The following is a 20,590-nucleotide window of genomic DNA, read 5'->3' on the forward strand; positions in this document are numbered from 1 at the left end:
TCACGGCTAAGCACAAGAGAACAATAATGGGGAAAAATCTGCATGGATGTTGGAAATATTTCTATTGTCTGCCTGTAGATTGGACTCCCAACAGAGACACAGTTCCATAACCTCAATCTCTTTTGTGGACAGGGTTTAATATTAAGGTTCTATTGTCCCTGATCAGGAGTAATTTTTATGCTAATCCTGTCTCTCCATGACCTCTTTCAAGGATCAGGTTAGAGAAAGGGTTGTAGTACTTTTCCAAGCCTAACCCATGAACCAGGTTCCACTCACTGGAGACACCAAAACCATGTGATGCTCAAGATATGACCTCTGCTGGGTTCCTTGGGATTAGTTCCATCATAGCAGGCTCAGCTGTCCTGCTGGGCTCTGCAAGGAGGCTTGTATTTCCCACCTGCTTGAGAAGCGAGTCATGAGGGTGGCACTATCACCCAAGCACCAGCCATCTGGGGTGCCAAAATGAGTTGTTACTAAATGCTTTGATCAACAGTAAAATAATTAACAATGTCAGGATTTAAATTATCATTAGTGGGATCTGAATTCACACTTCACCGATGGCTTCTCTACACAGTGCCAACAAAGTGTGCTCAAGGGGTTGTCTTGTACAGCCCTCTAATGTGTCACACTTTATTTGCTGGGAGCAGACCCTGCTGGTGTACTCTACAGAGTATCTAGTGTTAATGTCGCACTCATCTTCAGGGAAGGTTCAAAAATCACTGGTGCTGTTGTTTCAGGCTAGCAGCAGACATCATTTCACATGCTGAAGGTTTTCTTTGCAAACAAAAGAACTAGAAATATTTAAAAAAAAATCTAAGCAGAGAGTTGGCGCATGAGATCATACTCGTTACAGGTGATTGTCATTGTGGTATGCTGTACCCCAAGTTTGTTATAGTAAATTAAACTGCTGCTTCAAACAAATGTATCTAGGGCCTAGATACATTTGTTTGAAGCAGCAGTTTGAGGTTTCTAATACTGCCTCAATGCCATCATTTTGGCACCAGATAAATATCCAGCTGTAACAAAATGCAAATGGTGTAACAAACCATGGGACTCCTGAATTCCTGTACTCCCATAATAACCATTCAGAACTTCAGTGTGAGTGTAGAATAGAACTCAGATATGCGTGCTCTTTCCACTGGAACCAAAGGAGAATATTTGTTAGTGCCCATGTGACATAATTAACTGTCCGTACTAAGATATGTTGAAAAAGCTGTCACTAAATTAGTAGACATACATAAACGGATTTGGAGCCAGACATCTTTGGCTGCTGGTGGTAAAAGGGGAGTACTTAGAGCCACTTCTGAAGATTGGGAGAAAGTGATAGGGTATTGCCTTGAAGGAATACAAATATTCAGAGCAAAGAGGTAGTAGTGGCAGCTGCCTGATCGTGTTTCTAAGATCTTCATTTAGCCTGGCAGAATAGGATTATTTTAATGCCAAATCAAGAATCCAGTAGCATAAAAGAGCAAGGAAAAGATACATTTCACATGTAGCCATAGAAGGAAATGCCAAAATGAGGATTTGAAGCAGTTAGGTGAGATACAGTACCATCCCCATATAGCTAAACTTTCAGTAGATTAGAGAAAAAGTCAGTGAACTGTTGCAGAACAGAAACAGATGTTTTCATAATTGTTTATAGGAAAGCAAATTATTCATTCTCTCTCAATTTCCATCTAGGAAATTATGTTTATGGGCCTGTCTACACTACAAAAAATATGTTGACTGATCCCATTTTCAGAAGAAAAGATTCAGCCTATGGAGTATTCCTGACTATTGCCCTTGTCTTGAAGCCTTAAAGTACAAGTTTAGCTGAACATTTCTACAGCACCTAGTACAGTGTGTCTCTTGATCATGCTTATAATCTCCAGGTGCTACTGTGACACATTATACAATTTGGTAATCTGTTCAGGGTTCTCCACTGTATTCCCACCCACCCCCCACCCACATACTCACACGCAGTCCTGCTATGATTATCTTGCCATTTGATTTTGAACATTTCATAGGTTTAGATAGTAGTCACTGGGCCTGATTCTCCAGTCTCTGATCCCTGTTCTACAGTGGCACAATTCATCTAATTGTAGTGGAACTACTCTGTTGGGAGAACAGTGTGATGGAGCAGTGAATCAGGTCACAAATACATTATCAACTGCATTTTTTGAGAAAGATTTCAGGAAATGAAACAGCCAAAGTCAAGCCATCAAAATTAATTATTATTTATACTATGCATATTGTTACTCCTGGAGTTTACTAAAATATAAGAAGACTTGTTCCTACTCCAAAAAGTTAACAATCTTAAATAAACCATAACACAGAACTAAGCAAACAGCTGAAGTGGTGGGCTAGGCGTTATAAAAACACACAGTTAGTCACAGTCCCTGTCCCAGAGAGTTTACAATCTAATTGATCAAATATGACTCTGAAAATGAGCAATTAGGCTTACACTTGAACCCTTCTTGTGCTAGGAAATGGGCTTAATGAGAAAAAGAATTGGGGGGGGCTGGGAGATTATGTTGGCATCCTGTGGGCGGGGGGGCACACAGCCCCACCCAGTCCCATCCACTTCTTGCTACCCAATTGACAGCCTTCTCTCAGCCTGCTTGATGGGCTGTCATGTATTGTCCATTCTGGTCTCCCTGCCACGGCACATTCCTGTACTCCCTCCTCCCCAACACCCCAAAACCTGTTTGATCCCTGTGCAATGTACTGAGGTCAGAGGCAGCTGATAAGAGCTTGGAGGAGGCAGGTCGGAAAATAAAGCTGTTACTGCTGGTGCTCCCCAAATTCGGCACCTGGCTCTTCTCCCCTTCTAATGCAACCATTAGCTGTAGCGGCCACTCAGCAATCGGTAGTCCTTGCAACGAAAGGGGCGTGGCCTCACATGCAAATAGAGCATCTCTGCAGGGGAGTCCTTGCGCATGAGCATTATGCGCACGCTGGAACGGAATTTCAGGCAATCCTCCTTGGTGGGTGGGCATGAGTCGTCCCTCCGAGGAGGCGTGGCCGGATATGCAGATAGGAGCCTGCTTTTCCTTACTTGACTGGAGGAGAGCTATGGAGGGGCGGGACCGGATATGTAAATCGCGCCCGGCGTTCTGAAAGGAGGGAAGACAGCAGCGTACGCAAGCCGGCGTTTTTCGTAAATGTCGGAGAGCGGAGAAAGGGGCGTGGCTCTACATGCAAATCTAACGCAGAGCTCTGAGAGCGGGGCGGGGGCGTGGTCAAGCACGCAAATAATGGAACTCGCTCCGCTTCTCGTCCTCTTCCAGCTGCCAGCCCCGCCTCCACTTAAAAGCAGCGGCGCCTGCGCAGTGAGGGGAAATGAGGACTTAGTCTGTTACACAACCGGCTGCCGTGGTGAGTGAGGGGGCTGCATTCTCCCTTCGGCCAGAGACTCCGCTGCTCCCAGGCACCTCTGCTCCCGTGCAGGCCTCCCCAGCAGCCGGCATGAGCGGGGACCAGCTGCACAACGACTCCCAGGTGAGGGATGCGCCCGCAATCCCCCCGATATCCCCGCAGACAAGCGGGGCCCTCCAGCCCCCCCCCAGTTTTCCCTCGAGCAGTCCGAGGTGCCCCCGTCTCGTGGGGCCACGGGGTGACCCCCCATCACCATAGGGGGGAGCCCCGTCCCCTACCCCGAGCTCGGGTCCCTAACCCCCTTGCCCTGGGACGCTTAGGTGGGATGCCTCGGTCCCTGGCCGGGGGCATCTCCGGCCTCTCTGTGATTGGTGATTTCCCCATAAAGGGTCAGTAACTCCCCCTGCCCACCCCAGGAAAAATCCCAGCCAAGCCAACCACTAGGGGGGAGGGATTTTTCCCCTGTAAAAGGGCGCTCCCGAGGGGAGGGTGCCCGGCTGGGGTGGCCCAGAGAATGGGTGAATACGAGGAAGGGGGGGGGGGTTGGAAGTGGGAGTCACTGGGGAGCCTGAATGTGGCCGCTGCCCTTGGCTCGGGGGACACCCGTGGGGAGCTGAGCCCGCTTCCTCCTCCCGTGGAAGCTGCCCCCGGGATCAGGCTCTCGGCTGCCTTCGGAAAGAGCCGCGATTCTTTATTTCACTCGCCTCCCCTTGTCCTTACAGATCGAGGCGGATTTCCGAGCGAACGGTGAGTCCCTGCCCCCCCGGCCCCGCCTTTGGGGGCGATTTGCCCCACTCTGCCTCCCCCCGTCGCTCCCCCATCTGTGCGCCGGAGGGTGGTAAAGGACAGACATGGCGTCCCAGAGACTAAGTCCCGTCTCCTCGCTCACCGGCCCCATTGTTCCCATCGAGCTGCCAAATGCTCCCGCTTCCGAGCGGCTTAGGCCCCATCTAACCCGCCTTTCCTCTAGTGGGGGCAATGCAGGCTCCAGATCCGGCCCCCCGGGCTGCCTGGGCTCCCCTTCGGCCCCCGATTCCTGCCTGGAAAGTCGCCTTGTCGACGGTCAGGACTTAGTCTCTGCGCCATTTTCTTTTTCTCTCTGCTCTCTTCTGTGTGTGTGTCTCTTTCTCTCCTTCTCCTCCTCCCCTGAGCTGCGGAGCAGGAGCCTCCTGCAGAGAAACACGGGAGAAATCTCCCCCTCCCGACCCACAGACCCTCCCCGAGAAGGGGAAGGCAAAGTTTTTGAGGTGAAATAAATCACCGAGCTGGTTTTGTTCAACCCACGCCTCCCCAGTAAGGTTTCTTTCAGTCATTCCCTCTCATCTCCTAAAATGAACGGTGGTTGCAACATGTTGCTCTTTAAAAGGTTCTGCTGCATCCATTTTAAGAGCAGATTTATTTCTTATTGTGCTGTTTAATTGATCTAACTTTACTTCGTAGGCTGGAGAATTTTAATTTAAAAAGGTGCCTTTTTACTTGCTTTTTTATTTTTTTAAAGGACTGTCAGCAATTCCAGAACAGTATCCAGCATCACTTCAGAAAGTTTGCAAGTTGGCTGTTCATTTTAGGGGGATTAGGTTGTGGGTGGTTGCCTTTAGGAGGAGGATGGCTACTGATATTTTATTTTGTTTTAAATATTTATTTATTTATTTTCATGCTGCTGGATGGCATATTGGTTTCAGGCTTTTTGCAAGCTGGTATATTTAATGGGGGGCGGGGTGGTGGCTTGTAAAGCTTTTGCATATGTCACTGTCAAAGGACTGGATTTACATGAATAGCTCCGTCTGTCCCCTAAGTAATCTGGGTGACTGGGGGGATAGGCATGTTTAAAAGTGTTTGAGTTGATTGGCTCTTTATAAACATGTTTTCCTCTTGCCTGAGTAAATAATTATTTACAGGAAGAGGCTAAGAACTGCAATAGGCATTTTTAGAATTACTTCAGTATAAATATGTCTACAAAAATTTATAACCCACCATGTGTTGGAAATACAGGTTGAACCTCTATAGTACAGCACTCTCCTGTCCAGCAACATTTGTAATCAGGCGTGATTTTAGTTACCGGATGTCTACTTACGACGGGTGTGGCCAAGTTTCCCATGGTCCTGTAAAGTTTGTTTACAGCCACCAATCCTGGCTCTCAGTGTTCTATGCTGTTGTTATTTAGCTGTAATTTACCCCAAATGTCTTCTTAAGAGCTCAGTAAGCAATGGAAGCATTGGTAATGCTCCTAGAAAATATTGACCTCTTATGGTCCGGTAAATTCTCTCATTTGGCACCAGGAAGGTCACAAGGGTGTCAGGTTGGAGAGGTTCATCCTGTATTTGCTTAAGGGTAAGGTTCTGCTGTGGGGGACAAAAAAAACCAACCTCAATTTTTATGCTAATTTTTAGATACATGAAATAATTGACTGCTCCAGTCCTACTTCCAGTGGATAATCTTAACAGGGTTTCCCCCCCTTCCAATATATTAAGGCTGTCTGTACGTTGCTTTTATTTTTCTCAATTAGGAGTGGTTTAGTAATGTAGAGCACTTGACACCCCTTAGACTTGTACGTTTTCTATTGTCATCTCATACCTGCTGAATGGAGTCTAGTACACAGGTATAAACTAAGAATGTGCCACATATCGTAGAATTGTAGGGCTGAAAGTGACCTCAGGAGGTCATCTAGTCCAGCCCCTTGCCCAGAGCATGATCAACCCAACTAAATCATCCCAGCCAGTACTATGTCAAGCCAGGACTTAAAAACCTCTGGGGATGGAGATTCCACCACCTCTCTCTATAACGCATTCCAGTGCTTCACCACGCTCCTGGTGAAATAGTTTTTCCTAATATCCAACCCACACCTCTCCCTCTGTAGCTTGAGACCATCGCTCCTACCATCTCTCTCAATAACTGGAGAATCAGCTGTTCCTCATGAATTTCATGTAATGATGGTGTCATAGAACTCTTCCTCCCCTTCTTGATTCCAAGTCTTCCTTTTAACTGCCATTAATCATTGTTAGTAACAGAGAGGTAGCCATGTTAGTCCATATCTTAACAAAACAAAAAAGCAGTCATGTAGCACTTAAGACTAGCAAAATAATTTATTAGGCAATGAGCTTTCTTGGGGCAGACCCACTTCTTCACATCTGGCAATAGTGCTGTACTGCAAATAGCGCTATTGCCAGATCTGAAGAAGTGGGTCTGCCCCATGAAAGGTCATTGCCTAACAAATTATTTTGCTAGTCTTTAAAGTGCTACATGACTGACTGCTTTTTTGTTTTGTTAATCATCGTTTGTCTCAGACAACAGAGGCAAAATCCTCTTCTTCATTGAAGGCTTGTTAAGGCAGTCATGTAGTTGAAAGTGCGTATCCTTTCTAACCTTGTCACAGAAACTGAGCCTACTTTGGAAATTGAGAAACTTGGAATTTGTGTTTATGCCCATGTAAGGTGATCACATCAGATGGCACAACCTAAGCAAGGCTGGGTGTGCATCCTTTAGTTAATAGGAGATATCCAGTGTCTTAGGAACTGGTGATTTTAGTTTTGTCGTTGTCTTTTACTAGGGGCTAAAGTGATGTCCTAGAATGATGATAGGATCAAGGGGCTCTAGAATTGAGGTCAAGTGTACAATATAAGTGCTAACCATTTCTGATCATTAAATATCTGTGCCACTCCTAGCAGGTGTGTCCCAGGCACCTTCAAGCTTTGGTAATTGTGTTTTGTGTAACTGCCCAGAATCTCATTGCTATGTAATTAGTTGAAGAAAAATATTATTTCCTAGAGTGTCTTTTTTTGCTGAGAATTTGCCACCTTCAGTCCTAGAAGTGGGTGAAGTGGTTCCTGTTTTTGTATATAATTTAAGGTGACCAATCTTGTACATGGTGTGTTGTTGGAAATGCCAACTTGAAGTGCATGGGTTATCTGTAAAATGGGGTAATGCTTTCCTTCTTTGTAAAATGATTTGCTATCTAAAGATGAGTCTTTTTATGGAAGAGCTAAAAACGATCCTTGAGATCTGAATGCAGTAAAAGGATAACATGTTTTTTAGTATTAACTATTTTAAAGTACATTTATGGTCACTTTATGCAAATGACACCGTCTTGCGCCATAGGGTTGCATCTATGCTAGCAAGTCCTTTAGGAAAAGCAAGCCCTCTTCTGAAACAACAAGCAGAGTGTCCACACACAAAATGCTCTCAAATTCACATGATGCTTCTTCCAGAGGCCCTCTTCCTCTCCCAAATGAAGAGCACCTTTTTCTGAAAGATTCTTTTGGAAAAAAGCGTGATTAGATACTCTGTGGGCCCTTTGTTCAAAAGAGTGGTCCTCATGGTGCTGGATTTGTCTATCCCTATCCTGTTCTTTTCAAAGGGCCAGGGCTCTGTGGACACTCTCTTTCAAAAGAGCAGTTGCTCTTTTGGGCTGCTTTTTTGTGTGTGGATGTGCCCTTTCAAAAGAAGGTTTTCCAGAAGATCATCATATTTCGAAAGATAACTAGATTGTAGACACAGCCACAATGTGTACTCTGAATCATGTCTCTCTACTACAGATAAAACTAGATGTTACTCTTTTTTTTTTTTTTTTTTTTTTTTTTAAAGTTCTGTTGGGCTACAGAGAAAGAATTAAATATGCAGTCACTAGCTAGATTCATTTCTGCCTTTAACTTCAGCACATTGTTAACGAGGTTCAAGTTAAAGAACCTCTTATTGGCAATGGAGTAGGAAGAATCCATCTTGATTTCCAGTTCTCCTGTTGTGTTTGCAGAACATTGCAATTGGAAAAATATCTTTGTAAATTGAACAAACTGGATGTGGAACCCTATAGATGTTCAAGACCTACAATTATATTTCAGTAGTGTAAAGCCATAACTTGCCTGCCTATTCTGCATTCAAAACTCCTGTTAAAATTAAATGGTGATTTTACATAAAAATTAAGATGTGCTCCCTCAGTGAATTTCCACTTTTGTTGATTTAACTAAATATTTTTAAGATGGGATTTAAAGCCAACATCACTACAGTAATCAGTGAAATATTAACTGGGCTCAAGCACAAATTTTGATTGTCTGACTTTGTGGAAGCTTATTTTTAGACACTGAGGCCGTGTCTACCCTAGCCCCAAACTTCGAAATGGCCATTCAAATGGCTATTTCGAAGTTTACTAATGAAGTGCTGAAATGCATATTCAGCGCTTCATTAGCATGCGGGCAGCCGCGGCGCTTCGAAATTGACGCACCTTGCCGCCGTGCGGCTCATCCCGACAGGGCTCCTTTTCGAAATGACTCCACCTACTTCGAAGTCCCCTTATTCCCATGAGCTGATGGGAATAAGGGGACTCCGAAGTAGGCGGGGTCCTTTCGAAAAGGAGCCCTGTCGCGATGATCCGTCCGGCGGCGAGGCGTGTCAGTTTTGAAGTGCTGCGGCTGCCCGCATGTTAATGAAGCGCTGAATATGCATTTCAGTGCTTCATTAGTAAACTTCGAAATGGCCATTTGCGTGGCCATTTTGAAGTTTGGGGCTAGTGTAGACGTAGTCTGAATGTGTCTGACTGAGAGGTGCTTCCTTTAATAGGTAACTTTTTTAAAATGCCCAAAGTGTGGAAAAGCAAGTATCTTATCAAAAATTGACAGTGCTGTCCTGGTCGTTAATATGACAGCTTCGAGGCTATTATGAGGGGAGCACTTGAAAAGGAGTAAGCAATGGAAAAGGGAAATTTTAAATTGAATGGCATTCGAGCTGAGCAAGTGCATTGTAAGTGATGACAATTCAGAAGCCACTTCAGCATATGTTTTTCTATCTTGCACGAACTGCACATTTCATTTAAGCTGACAGAACAGGACATGCGAAAAATGTGAGTGAACAGAAAGAAATAAATATTTATCAACTTTCTTAGAAAAAGAAGATTATGCAAGGTATTTTGTCAGATTTTTTGTTGCATACAGCAGTTGTATATTGCTAATGCTGTCAGGAAAGTAAGAAGTTCAGGAAATACCATCCTGCTCCCAATTTTAATAATTAGGAAAACCCTTTTTTTTTTTTTTTTTTTTTGTTAAATCTTTTCCACTAGTCTTGTGACTAACAAGTATATTCAGTTTAAATGTGTTGTGAGTTATACTGGGCAGTAATTAGGAGTAGTAGGAGTGGACTAGCTCTCTAGATTTCTGCTTGCTAAGTCACTGGCAAAGCCAGGAATAGAGAGTGACCTTTGGCAAGTCACTTAGTCTCTCTGCTGCTGTTTCATCACCTATAAATATGTGGGTGTTAACGCTTACCTAGTTTGATCTTAACTTTAAAAGAAGATGGAAGAACTCCAAGCTTCTCAAAGCCATTCTCAAGCTTGTATATGACTTTGCTCAGTTGGGTGTCTAGCAAGTGTAGTTTTTTTGTGATCCAAAAGACACAATTGTAATAACATTTTAAAAACAGGTTGTTTGCTTGTCTGCAGATGCTCTCCTCTCTTCATATGATAAATGTATGTTCTGAGTCCTAAGAAATAGAAGAATTTAGAGTGCCATCACTTCTGAACTTAAGTGGTTTCATGATTCAGGCACCTATGAGGGCTGTGCAGATCCTGTATTTAGCTCATAAGCAGCTGTGATTGCTTGTAATTTGAAAACTGCTCATCTTTGGTTTTTAAAGCATTTTTAAATATCTCTGGTTTTGAACCAATGGTATGCCACAGCATTGGTCCCAAACACTGTTGCTTATGATAGCATTAATAGTGTTTGGAGCTAATAGTAGCATAGTTTTATGGGGAGTGCTGCAGCCTTTGTTACAAATGTAACACTGTGTAGCAGGCTGGAGATTCCTAGCATAAGTCTCAGAAATAACAGCTGCAAATTAAACTTAAGTGAAATGTAAATTTTAAAAACGTACTCCTAGTATCATCTTTTTAACATTATTTTGAGTAAAACTGGTGTTTCATTAGGGATGTTTGTGTTAATTGTTTTGGTGTATAAGTGGGCAGCTTTTAGGTTAAAACTTGTTGTACATCTTTTGGGAAAGCAGAGATGCAAGTTTCTGCTAAATTCAATTAATTGTGTTTCTATTATGTTCCAGCAAAGCTCCCTGAAATGATTAGAAGTATGTGTCAGGGACTAATGGGCCTGCAGAGTTTATGCTTGGCTACGACATTAAGACTTATTTTATCAATGAGAGGGGAAAAAAACTCTTAAGGTAACGGCTGTTCATCAGCAGTACCCTTTATGTCCTAAAATAAACTTCTTCCACAGCTGATATGTCTTTTTATGCAAAGTTTCAGATCTGTGCATGATTTCACATTTGAATTAGACACCCAGTTTATCTTTTTCATTTAACTGTAGCAGGGCAAAGAGCACAACTGTAACTTCAGTGGCCTACCCAACAAATAACTGAATCCCAACCTCTTACTGAGCTGCGCTGTCAGTAGAACAGGCTATAATATGTAATTATAGCAAGTACTTCACATTTCATTGGCTCAAGTTCGTCTATTAGTGACTTCACAGAATACTTGTTAAGGCAATACCTGGTAAAATAACAAAAGCTCTTTGGCTTATATCTTATTAAAAACTAGCCCAGGTTTTACAGAAAGTCCCACAATTCACAAGATGGGAGTAGAATGCGGTTTAGCAGCTGTGGGCAACTTAGGCTAGTCAGTGGGCTGCATGAGTGTCTGCAAATTGTTGTAATCATGATGGTCTCCTAAGATGGGTTGTCTTAGTCGCTGTGCCTGCATATCGATATTTTGGAGTGTGCCAGTTGACCTGTAACGGTGCTTTGATTGGATGCAAAGGGGAGCGCGTGGCTCTTGGGGACTTCTGTGTGCAGTCAACACGCACCTCACTTCTGAATGTTCTTGCTTTACCTGTGCGTCGTTTTAGTAATACTGGTGAGGGGGGAAAAACTATCCAGATGGAAAGCAGTGAAGTCTGGCAACCCTGTGCATCGGCAGCAGTAAACAAAAGGTCTCACAGGCCATACATAAAATCCCAATGCAGGCTGCCCACTGCTGCTGTTTAATGTTATGGCATTTTATATATTCCTAGCTATAGTTTGCAAAGAACTTAATCCAGTGTCTCATTTATCCAAATAGCAAAGATAATATTAATAGTTGTATATTCCAGGTTTATAGCCTTCATCTTCTGAGGCGTCTGATTTGATTCACACAGCAAACAGGACATGACAGATACGTCCAGCCATAGCTTTTTTTTAAAACCTCTTCCTGCTCAGCATAATTACTAGTTCTACCTGTTCAGCAATGTCAGCATTTATTAGACTTCAAGATGAACTCCCCCAATAAGGTAACTTAAGGAGGGTTTCCACTTAGACCGCGTCTACATGTGCACGCTACTTCGAAGTAGCGGCGCCAACTTTGAAATAGCGCCCGTCACGGCTACACGTGTTGGCGCTATTTCGAAGTTGAAATCGACGTTAGGCAGCGAGACGTCGAAGTCGCTAACCCCATGAGGGGATCGGAATAGCGCCCTACTTCGAAGTTGAACGTCGAAGTAGGGCATGTGTAGATGATCCACGTCCCGCAACATCGAAATAGCGGGGTCCGCCATGGCGGCCATCAGCTGAGGGGTTGAGAGACACTCTCTCTCCAGCCCCTGCGGGGCTCTATGGTCACTGTGTGCAGCAGCCCTTAGCCCAGGGCTTCTGGCTGCTGCTGCTGCAGCTGGGGATCCATGCTGCATGCACAGGGTCTGCAACCAGTTGTCGGCTCTGTGGATCTTGTGTTGTTTAGTGCAACTGTGTCTGGGAGGGGCCCTTTAAGGGAGCGGCTTGCTGTTGAGTCCGCCCTGTGACCCTGTCTGCAGCTGTTCCTGGCACCCTTATTTCGATGTGTGCTACTTTGGCATGTAGACGTTCCCTCGCAGCTCCTATTTTGACGTGGTGCTGCCCAACATCGAAGTTGAACGTCGACGTTGCCAGCCTTGGAGGACGTGTAGACGTTATTCTATTTCGATGTCGCTACATCGAAATAAGCTATTTCGATGTAGCGTGCACGTGTAGATGTAGCCTTAGAGTTGTTTAACTGGCAAGCCAAAAGGCAACAACATTCTGGATTATATTGTAAAACTGTTTTACCGCAAGATGGGCTAGGAAATGACAAATAAAAAGATAGAACCAACATTCTTCTGCAACTACAGTGAAATCTATGTTGCAGAATAGCATTAATGACTCACTGTTGTCCTTGGACTCTTATTGACTGTCTGCTCTAGGGAACTTCCACCATACATGCCTCTGGTAGCTTCCAGCATTTACAGCTGTTCATTAAACTGCTGAAAAGCATGTTTAATTGATGCAGTAGTTAAAAAATCCTCTTTTGGTCATGCCTGTGGAGACCTGTCTGTTCTATGGTTCCCACCATTGGTTTAACTAGTTGTAGCTCTGGTAATGATTTTTTAGTTTTAAATTCCGTGGTTTGGCCAAGATTGTAGTATCTAACATATTTTCAGCATAATGTTTGTAAAATTGCTGGTGCTGCTGTAAATTCAAGCTAACACCTTTGATTGTAGCACAGTTCAAGTTTACAGTGCTTTGAGATCAGAATCTGACCCAAATGTTCTTTGTATACACATTTAACACGCCTCCCCCCCCCCCCCCCCCAAAAAAAAAAACCCTGATCACCATAGGTTCTGCTGGTCCTGTTCACGAGTGAGCAAAGTTTACGTTGGGCCCAATTTTTCATCCCTACAGTTAGCAGGGCAACCTGCTCCCACGCCCATTTAATGTAATCAAAACCAATGGAAACTTAAATGATCAGTATATAAATGTGAATGCATATATATAAAAACAGTAACATATTTCTACATATTTAATTAGATGGATGAATCCATCACCCAGTAGCCAATTGTGCTGCACCTTCCCCTTACAAAATTTCACACACACACACACACACACACACCCCAGTTTACAAACCTTGCTTTAAAGGGTGATTTGCAAAAGGGGAAGAAAATCGTGCTTGTGCCTTCTTGCTGTATAAAGGATGCTTGAAAGCTATCGGTTGCCCTTGGTGTATGGGCATGCTCATGTTCTAAAATTGAGAAATTTGGGTCCTGTTTGGGCTATAAAAAGACCACATTGGTGACTGAAAAACTTCCAGAATTGTTGACATCCAATCTAAGAGTGAAGGTTGAGCAACTGAGAAGGAAAGGGAATTCAGCTGGACTCACTCAGTCCTTTCTGTTTGTTTGCTTGTGTGAATACCTACTTCACTTCAGTGATTAAAATTTGGCTGACACCTTTTTAGTCATACTGATGCAAATTACAATAACATAAAACAATTGAGTTATTTCTAACAATAAACATCATCCTCAGAGGTCACCAAAACCAGTGGAGACTGGAATTGACTCTTCTGATATTGGTAAGATGGTCGCAAGTGGAATGAGATGGAGCAGCCCTTTATACACCAAAGAAGAAGGAGGAAGGCTGGGATGGAGGGAGGTGAAGGGACGGGGGGAAGGGCTTTTTTTTTTTTTCTTTAAATAAGTCCTTGGCAGGGCACCTTTAGCAACTACTCTTTGGGCACGAAAGGGAGAAGATGGAATCTGGTGTGAGAAAAGATGATCAGAAAAGGGATGGCTCTCAGATACATAGCAAAAATACTTTTCTGTCATATTTTAGCACAAATATCAGACATTAACATACTATATTTCTTCGTTATCCCCCGTCAATGAGCAAATTGCAGAACAGTACCCCTTAATGTGATGTTTCAGACTGTAGTTTCATTTAGAAGAACCTCTGTTAAATCTTTTGCTTAAATTTTGATGTCTTTTTCTGTTGAAAGCAGTCTCCTTGGTTTATCCAGAGAAAACTTAGCTTGTCCTGGGAACTGCTCTGCAGTTGGAAACAGCTGGTTTCCAACATGAAGGAATTACAAGATCAGACAGCACTGAATGTGCTTTACTCTTGCTTTTGGAAAACTTTGGGGAAAACATAATCGTTTTGAAATGCTTATCTTGATAGAATGAGGGCAGTGCAGGCTCGGATATGGGGAGAGAAGTAGTGAGGCCAGTAATTGTTACATGTCATTGAGCTTCAGTGTACAATTTTTATTCCAGGAAAACAAATTTGTACATTTAGTTGTATAAATAGTTTTTTGAAGTTGGAAGCAATAATCTATGGAAAACATGATAATTACGGTGTGGAGGGGAATACACCAAGACAATAAACATTTTTTTTTTTTTTTATTAGAGGGTTCCTGTCCATCTGTTATGGCTAAAAATTGTTTCCCAAACAAATCCTGGTCAGTATCTTTTTAGGTTCCTGGTTGTTATTTTTTGGTCATCCCACTTGTAAACCCATTTGTGCATTCTCATAATCTGCTACGATTATTACTGGTTGAACCCCCTAAAACTGGCACTCCCTGGCCTGGCAGGACCAGGGATTCTCCTGGACCAGAAAGCTGGGATAGGAGGACAAGCAGAGCTGTCCTTCTGGCAGCCCCACAGGGAGCAGCGGTACTGGACCCAGAGTGCCAGCATCCCGTGGGTGGCTGTGGGGGCTGGCATCTCACAGCTGCTGTATGGGGTTGGAGAGCCGTTGGCAGGCAGGAAGTGGGATTTGGATGGCAGTAGCCTCTCTTGGTCCAGCAACATCTCTTGTTCGGGACCACTTAGGTCCCGAGGGTCCTGGACCAGGGGTGCAACCTGTACGTGTGCAGTCTGTACTTGTACGTAGTTTTGTAGGTACACTTGTTAAACTGCTTTGTCCGCATTAGATTTAAAAATGGCATTGGGCCTTATTGAAACACTGCCTTTTGCTACGCTCAGATAATGGCGTGTTAGGGTGCCTCTGAAGGAGTGAGTCAGTGTTTTGTCATCACAGTCCGTGTAGAGTTTTGTGTTTAAAGACAGGATTTCTCTCGTATGGATAATTTCTTAGCTAGAGTGGTTCTGCATTTAGCAGATTTCTTTAAAACAGTAAATTGAGATCATTTTCTGCCTCAAGAAGACCGCTGTGTACCTCCAGCTCCACTAATCTGTTATGCATCCTGCTCAAAACATCCTTTAGAGTCAGATTTCAAGACCAGAAGGACTACATAGATCAAGGCAATAATTTTTGATGAGAGGGGCCACTCTCAAGAATTTGGTAAGTGGTCAATGGCCGCACTCTTCCATGATATTAATCAGGAGGTGGTGGATCTGGGATGGTGGTTGGGTAGAGAAGGGAGCTTGGGGTAGGGGACTGGGATGCAGGAGGGGAGTGTTGGACATCTGGGAGGCAGTTTGGGTATAGGAGGAGGGTGTGACCTGGAGCAGGGGATTGGGGTACAGGAGGAGGCAGGGGTGTGGGTGCAGGAGAGGATTCTGACCTGGAGGGTGGATGCAGGGTCTCAAACAGGGTTGTGACCTGGGTCGGGTGTAGGAGGGGGTGCAAGGGTTAGGGTTATAACCTGGGTCAGAAGGGTGTTGTGACCTGGGGCAGGGGTGCAGGAGTTCGGTTTGTGACCTAGAGTAGGGGATTAGGATGCAGGGTCTGGGATGGGTTATGGGTGCAGGAGCAGGGGTGCGAACGGTTAACAATTTGACTTTGAGCAGAGGTATGGGATGGGAGAGCAGAGCTGGGGTGTGGAAGAGGCCGGGATGCCCGGTGCAGGTTGTGACTGGGAGGTGCTTACCTATGCACCTCCCAACAGCATGTCCCGCGGGCAGGCTTCCAACCTCTCCCGCAGCCAACCCCTTTTGCTTCTCTGTAACTGGCCACTTTGAGCAGCATGGGGGAGCAAGGAAGCAGGAGGACCAGTGGAGGCTCCTGCTGGGCTGTGTGCTGGATCAGGCAGCCTGGGAGGCTTGATTTTGTACACCCCTGATCTAGATCATGTATCAGTTCTCTCCAAAGATATTCTGTACAGTCATGCTTTACTAGTTAAGTGTATATTTTATGTTTTGACAGCTGCAGTATTTAATGTTATTTAAAGAGCCCCTAAGCTTTCAGGGAGAACTTAAGATGTTTTCAATATAGATCCAATGGAAGATTATTCAGTTTGAGGTAGGTGATGAAACATAGGAGTACATGAATTCCAAGGCCTCATCTACAATGTGGCTAAAGCAATGTATAAAAGCAGTTATTCCCAAGCTCTCTAAATCCAGTGTTCCCTGTAAGCTGAGCACTTGGGCAGTTGCCCAGCAGAGGTTCAGATGCACCCCCAGCTCATTAGCAGAGCACCCACAGCCAGCGGCTTATGTTTCTACTGGTGGTGCACTTTCCCATATGCCTAGTTGCACATAAAAATGTATTCTGCCCATGGATGGAAAAAAAATCAGAGGGAACCGTGTCTAAGACCCACTTGGACTACAGTAGTGTTGCAACATTCGTGAGAGCTCAGTGTTCAGAACCCTCGCAAATGTTGATTTTTCACGAACACAGGCGTACTCAGAGCCCCAGGGACGCAGTGGCCATCAGTGCTCCTAGCCCTGGGGAAGCAGCCGCTCGCAAATAATTGAATTTGCAGAGGTTAAGTTTGTGAATGTGGGGACCTTACAGTACTTGAATGAACTCTGATAAGCCACGGTTGACCAGGTCTAACTACTTAGGCCTTCCCAAAGTATTGGTGGACTACTCCCCTGTATAGATGTGGGACTTCTAAGCTCTCATTTCAGTGCACATGTTCATAGTAAAGCACCATCAGGAAAGAGCTATAGAATATTTTAAATTTTTTCATTAGACATCAGCTGTACATTAAAGTGCAGCTGCATGGTAAAAGTTAGCAAAATAAGTAATGGGAATTTATCAGTCCCTAAACATAGATAGCTTTTTATTTGTCACTTGTGCTCTGCAGCCTAATGCTGCTCCTGACACATGAAAACTGAAATTGCTGAGTGGGGACTCTTTGGGGCCTGGTGTTCTCCCTGTGCAGCTACTTTTATAGGCTTTAATTTAACAATTGCTTTTAAACTTTTGTGTTAAAATCCCATTTTAATATGGAATGTGGGGCTGGAGTCTCTTCCTGTCCCCTTCTAAGCCTTGGCAAGGTTTTATATTGAAGATTTTCTTCCCCAGAAATGTGTTCTTGATCAGGTTGTATATTGCAATATTCAAAGAAGGGTCAGACTAATTGAAACAGTTCTTCCTTCATCTTATTCTAAGATTGCAGTCTCTTGTTTGAGAGAGATTTAGGAGATGCTACAGGTGGAGATGGGACACTTTTTCTTCCATATACGTTCCTGTTAGAGAATGCCTTTTGATCTTTAAGCAAGGACATAATTGAATAACACTGTGGTCTTGTTAATTGGAAGTGTAAAGACTCTATAGACTTGAACTATTTGGTGTTGCATAATAAGTAGCACGAGATGGGTTTCTGTTTTTTGTTTTGTTTTGTTCCTTTTTTTTTCTTGTTGGTTTCTGCAAGCAGAATTTGAGAACATAGAAATGCATGTGCTGAATAAATATCAAATAAGTAGCATGTAGGAAACGGAGTATGACCCTGCTTGGGAGGTGGGATTGTTTGGAGGATTGATTTCATGTACGGAGTCTCTACTTGGGGTTGTTCTGAATCTGACCCATGTCATGTGAAAGCTACTCCCTTTGAGTGGAGAATAATAGCATCTGTAAAAACAAGTTCTGTATTTTCAATCCAGGTCCAGTTTGTGTGACAGTATTCTGATCTCACCATGTCACCATAGTTTCTAGTACTTGGGACACTTGTAGACAATATAAGGGTCAGTCTATGTCTACATAGCAAGTGGAAACCTGAAGCATTGAGTCTCAGAACCTGGGTCTACACTACAGACTAAGGCTCATGTTACAGTGCTAGCAATAGCTGTGTAGAGGCTTTGGCTCTGAAGCCTAGGAAGGGGAGTGGGTCTCAGAGCTTAAGTGTAACTAGCATCTATCCAGCATACTTTCTTCTACTGGTGCTGTTGCATAGTCCTGACAAGTGTGAGTAAGAGCCCATAGAAGAGAGGTGAAGCAAAATAGTCAGGATGGTCATGCTCCAGTTCCAACTTGTCTGGGAAGTTAGGTTCTCGGGTTAGACAAGTGCTGTCTTCTGGTGAAACGGAAGCATGAGCAAGGTGGAGAGATCTGTGTGATGCCATGATTCATTACAACATTAGCAGTGTACGCAAAATGGAGTAATTGACCAACACCAACAACAAGCTCCAAGGTTTGTATGGAAGACTTAACGACCACTAGATGGGGAGTTAAAAAACCCACCTGCTCCTTTGCAGAGTTAATGTCATTAATATTGTAAAAAAAAGATAATGTAAAGATGTCTCTTATTGAAATGCTATTCATTTTAAATGCCTTCAGCATGAAACTGAATCACTGTTGTTTAACTAGTATTTCCCCTCTAATATGTGCAAGCTGAGAGTAGGAGTTAAAATATTCAAGCATTTTATTGCAGCAGAAGAGAAGCAAATCCTTTTCAGATATTTACACGCACTCTGTAAACACTTCTAGAGATAATAGGTCCATGTGCATAACATAATAAGTAGGGGTCACCAAAGGAAATTAATGGGGAGCAGGTTTAAAACTAACGAAGATTTTCATCATGCAGTGCAGGGTAGGCCTGTGGAACTCCTTGCCTGAGGATGTTGTAAAGACCAAGACTTAACAGCGTTCAAAAGTAACTAGATAAATTCATGGAGGTTGTGTCCAACAACAGCTATTAGCCAGGATGGGCAGGAATGGTGTCCCTAGCCTTTGTTTGTCAGAAGCTGGAAATGGATGACAGGAGAGGGACTGCTCAATGACTACCTGCCCCTCTGTGGCACCTAGCATTGGCCGCTATTGGAAGATAGAATGCTGGGCTAGACGGACCTTTGGTCTAACCCAGTGTGGCTGTTCTTACGCTGCTAGTGGTTGGATCTTTTTTAACTGAAAGTTTTCCGTCTCCAGTGTTGCCCTATCCTGGGCAAGCCAATTGACTGTGATCCTTCCTTACAACAGTAGGACTGTGGCCACACTAGCCCCTCCTTTTGGAGGGGCTATGGTAATGTTGTACTTTGGAATATCCTAGTGAGGTGCTGCTGTGAATATACAGTGCCTCATTTGCATAATGGCAGCCTCGTGCTTCAAAACTACCGGTTTCAAAATGCATGCCACCCATGGGGGCCTTTCGAAACAACCCCCCGATTTTGAAAGCCCCTTCTTCCAAAACAAAAATGGGAAGAAGGGGCTTTTGAAATCAGGGGGCCTTTCTGAAAGGCCCCCAGCTACATGGGTTGTGTGCATTTCAAAGTGCGCACGGTTGCCATTATGCTAAAGATGTACTGCATATTCATAGCAGAACTTCATTAGCATATCCCAAAGTGCCACATTACCATAGCCCCTCTGAAAGGAGGGGCTAGTGTGGCCACAGCCTAGGAGACAGGTAAAGATCAGTTGAGATAGCAGTACTTCACTGTATTTGGTACTTGCTGGCTATCATCCTTGAATTGATTTGCTCCAGCATGAGAAAACAAGTTCCCTATTTGTCTGGGATGGTTTTTCAAAGGAGAGCTGAGTTGCCTGCATTCTGTGAATTTTGTGCCTTCTGTTTTGTGGAATTGTAAGACTGCAAGGGACCTTGAGGGATCAGCTAGACCAGTCCCCTGCATTCATGGCAGCACTTAGACCATCCCTGACAGATGTTTTCTAACTCGCTTTTTAAAATCTCCAATGATGGAGGTTGCACAGCCTCCATAACAGTTAGCAAGTGTGTCCTAATGTCCAAACTAAACCACCCTTGCTGCAATTTTAGCCCATTGCTTTTTGTCATGCCCTCAGAGGTTAAAGAGAACAATTTTATTCCTCCACCTTGTAACAACTTTTTGTGTACTTGAAAACTGTTGTCATATGCCCTGAGTCATCTCTTCTCCTGACTTTTTCCTTGTCTGTCTTCCACCACCAATCAGGAATCTCTTCAAAGGACACTGAGGCACATCTTAGTCATACTTCCTGTTGTATGTGCTGAAAGATCTTCTGTGAAGGACAGCTTGCTATGTTTTATTAAAATACACTTAAATCAGAGACACAATCTTCTGCTTTTATAGCTGCAGAATTGTTTTTTTTTAAATATTCTAGTTATAAAGAATTAGCTGTGTTATCAGAGTTCTGAGATGTGCTTACATAGAGACAAATCTTAAATGCACATGTAGGTTTATAGGATCTGTTTAACTGAACGTCGAAGAAATATACTCATTCAGAAAGTGCCACGGGCTCAAATACTTGGGTATGTTAACTCTTTCTTATTGGAGGCTATTAGGGGTGTGACTATGCTTGGTCCCTGTTTGCTGTTGCGTCGTCTTGTTGACTTGCTGAACTTGACCTCCTGTTAGGCTCTCTT

General features: G+C 43.8%; 1 protein-coding gene across 1 annotated transcript in view; it reads left to right on the plus strand.

The window, feature by feature from the left end:
- Positions 1–2,446: 2,446 nt before the first annotated feature.
- Positions 2,447–20,590, plus strand: part of TOP1 (DNA topoisomerase I) — a 77,541-nt gene continuing 59,397 nt past the window's right edge. The window contains exons 1-2 of the mRNA XM_075011627.1: positions 2,447–3,480; positions 4,080–4,104. Coding sequence (XP_074867728.1) covers positions 3,448–3,480; positions 4,080–4,104 — 58 coding nt within the window. The 5' untranslated portion in view covers positions 2,447–3,447. The remainder of the gene's footprint in view (positions 3,481–4,079; positions 4,105–20,590) is intronic.

This window comes from Carettochelys insculpta, chromosome 17 (assembly GCF_033958435.1).
Source record: "Carettochelys insculpta isolate YL-2023 chromosome 17, ASM3395843v1, whole genome shotgun sequence".
NCBI classification, from domain to species: domain Eukaryota; kingdom Metazoa; phylum Chordata; order Testudines; family Carettochelyidae; genus Carettochelys; species Carettochelys insculpta.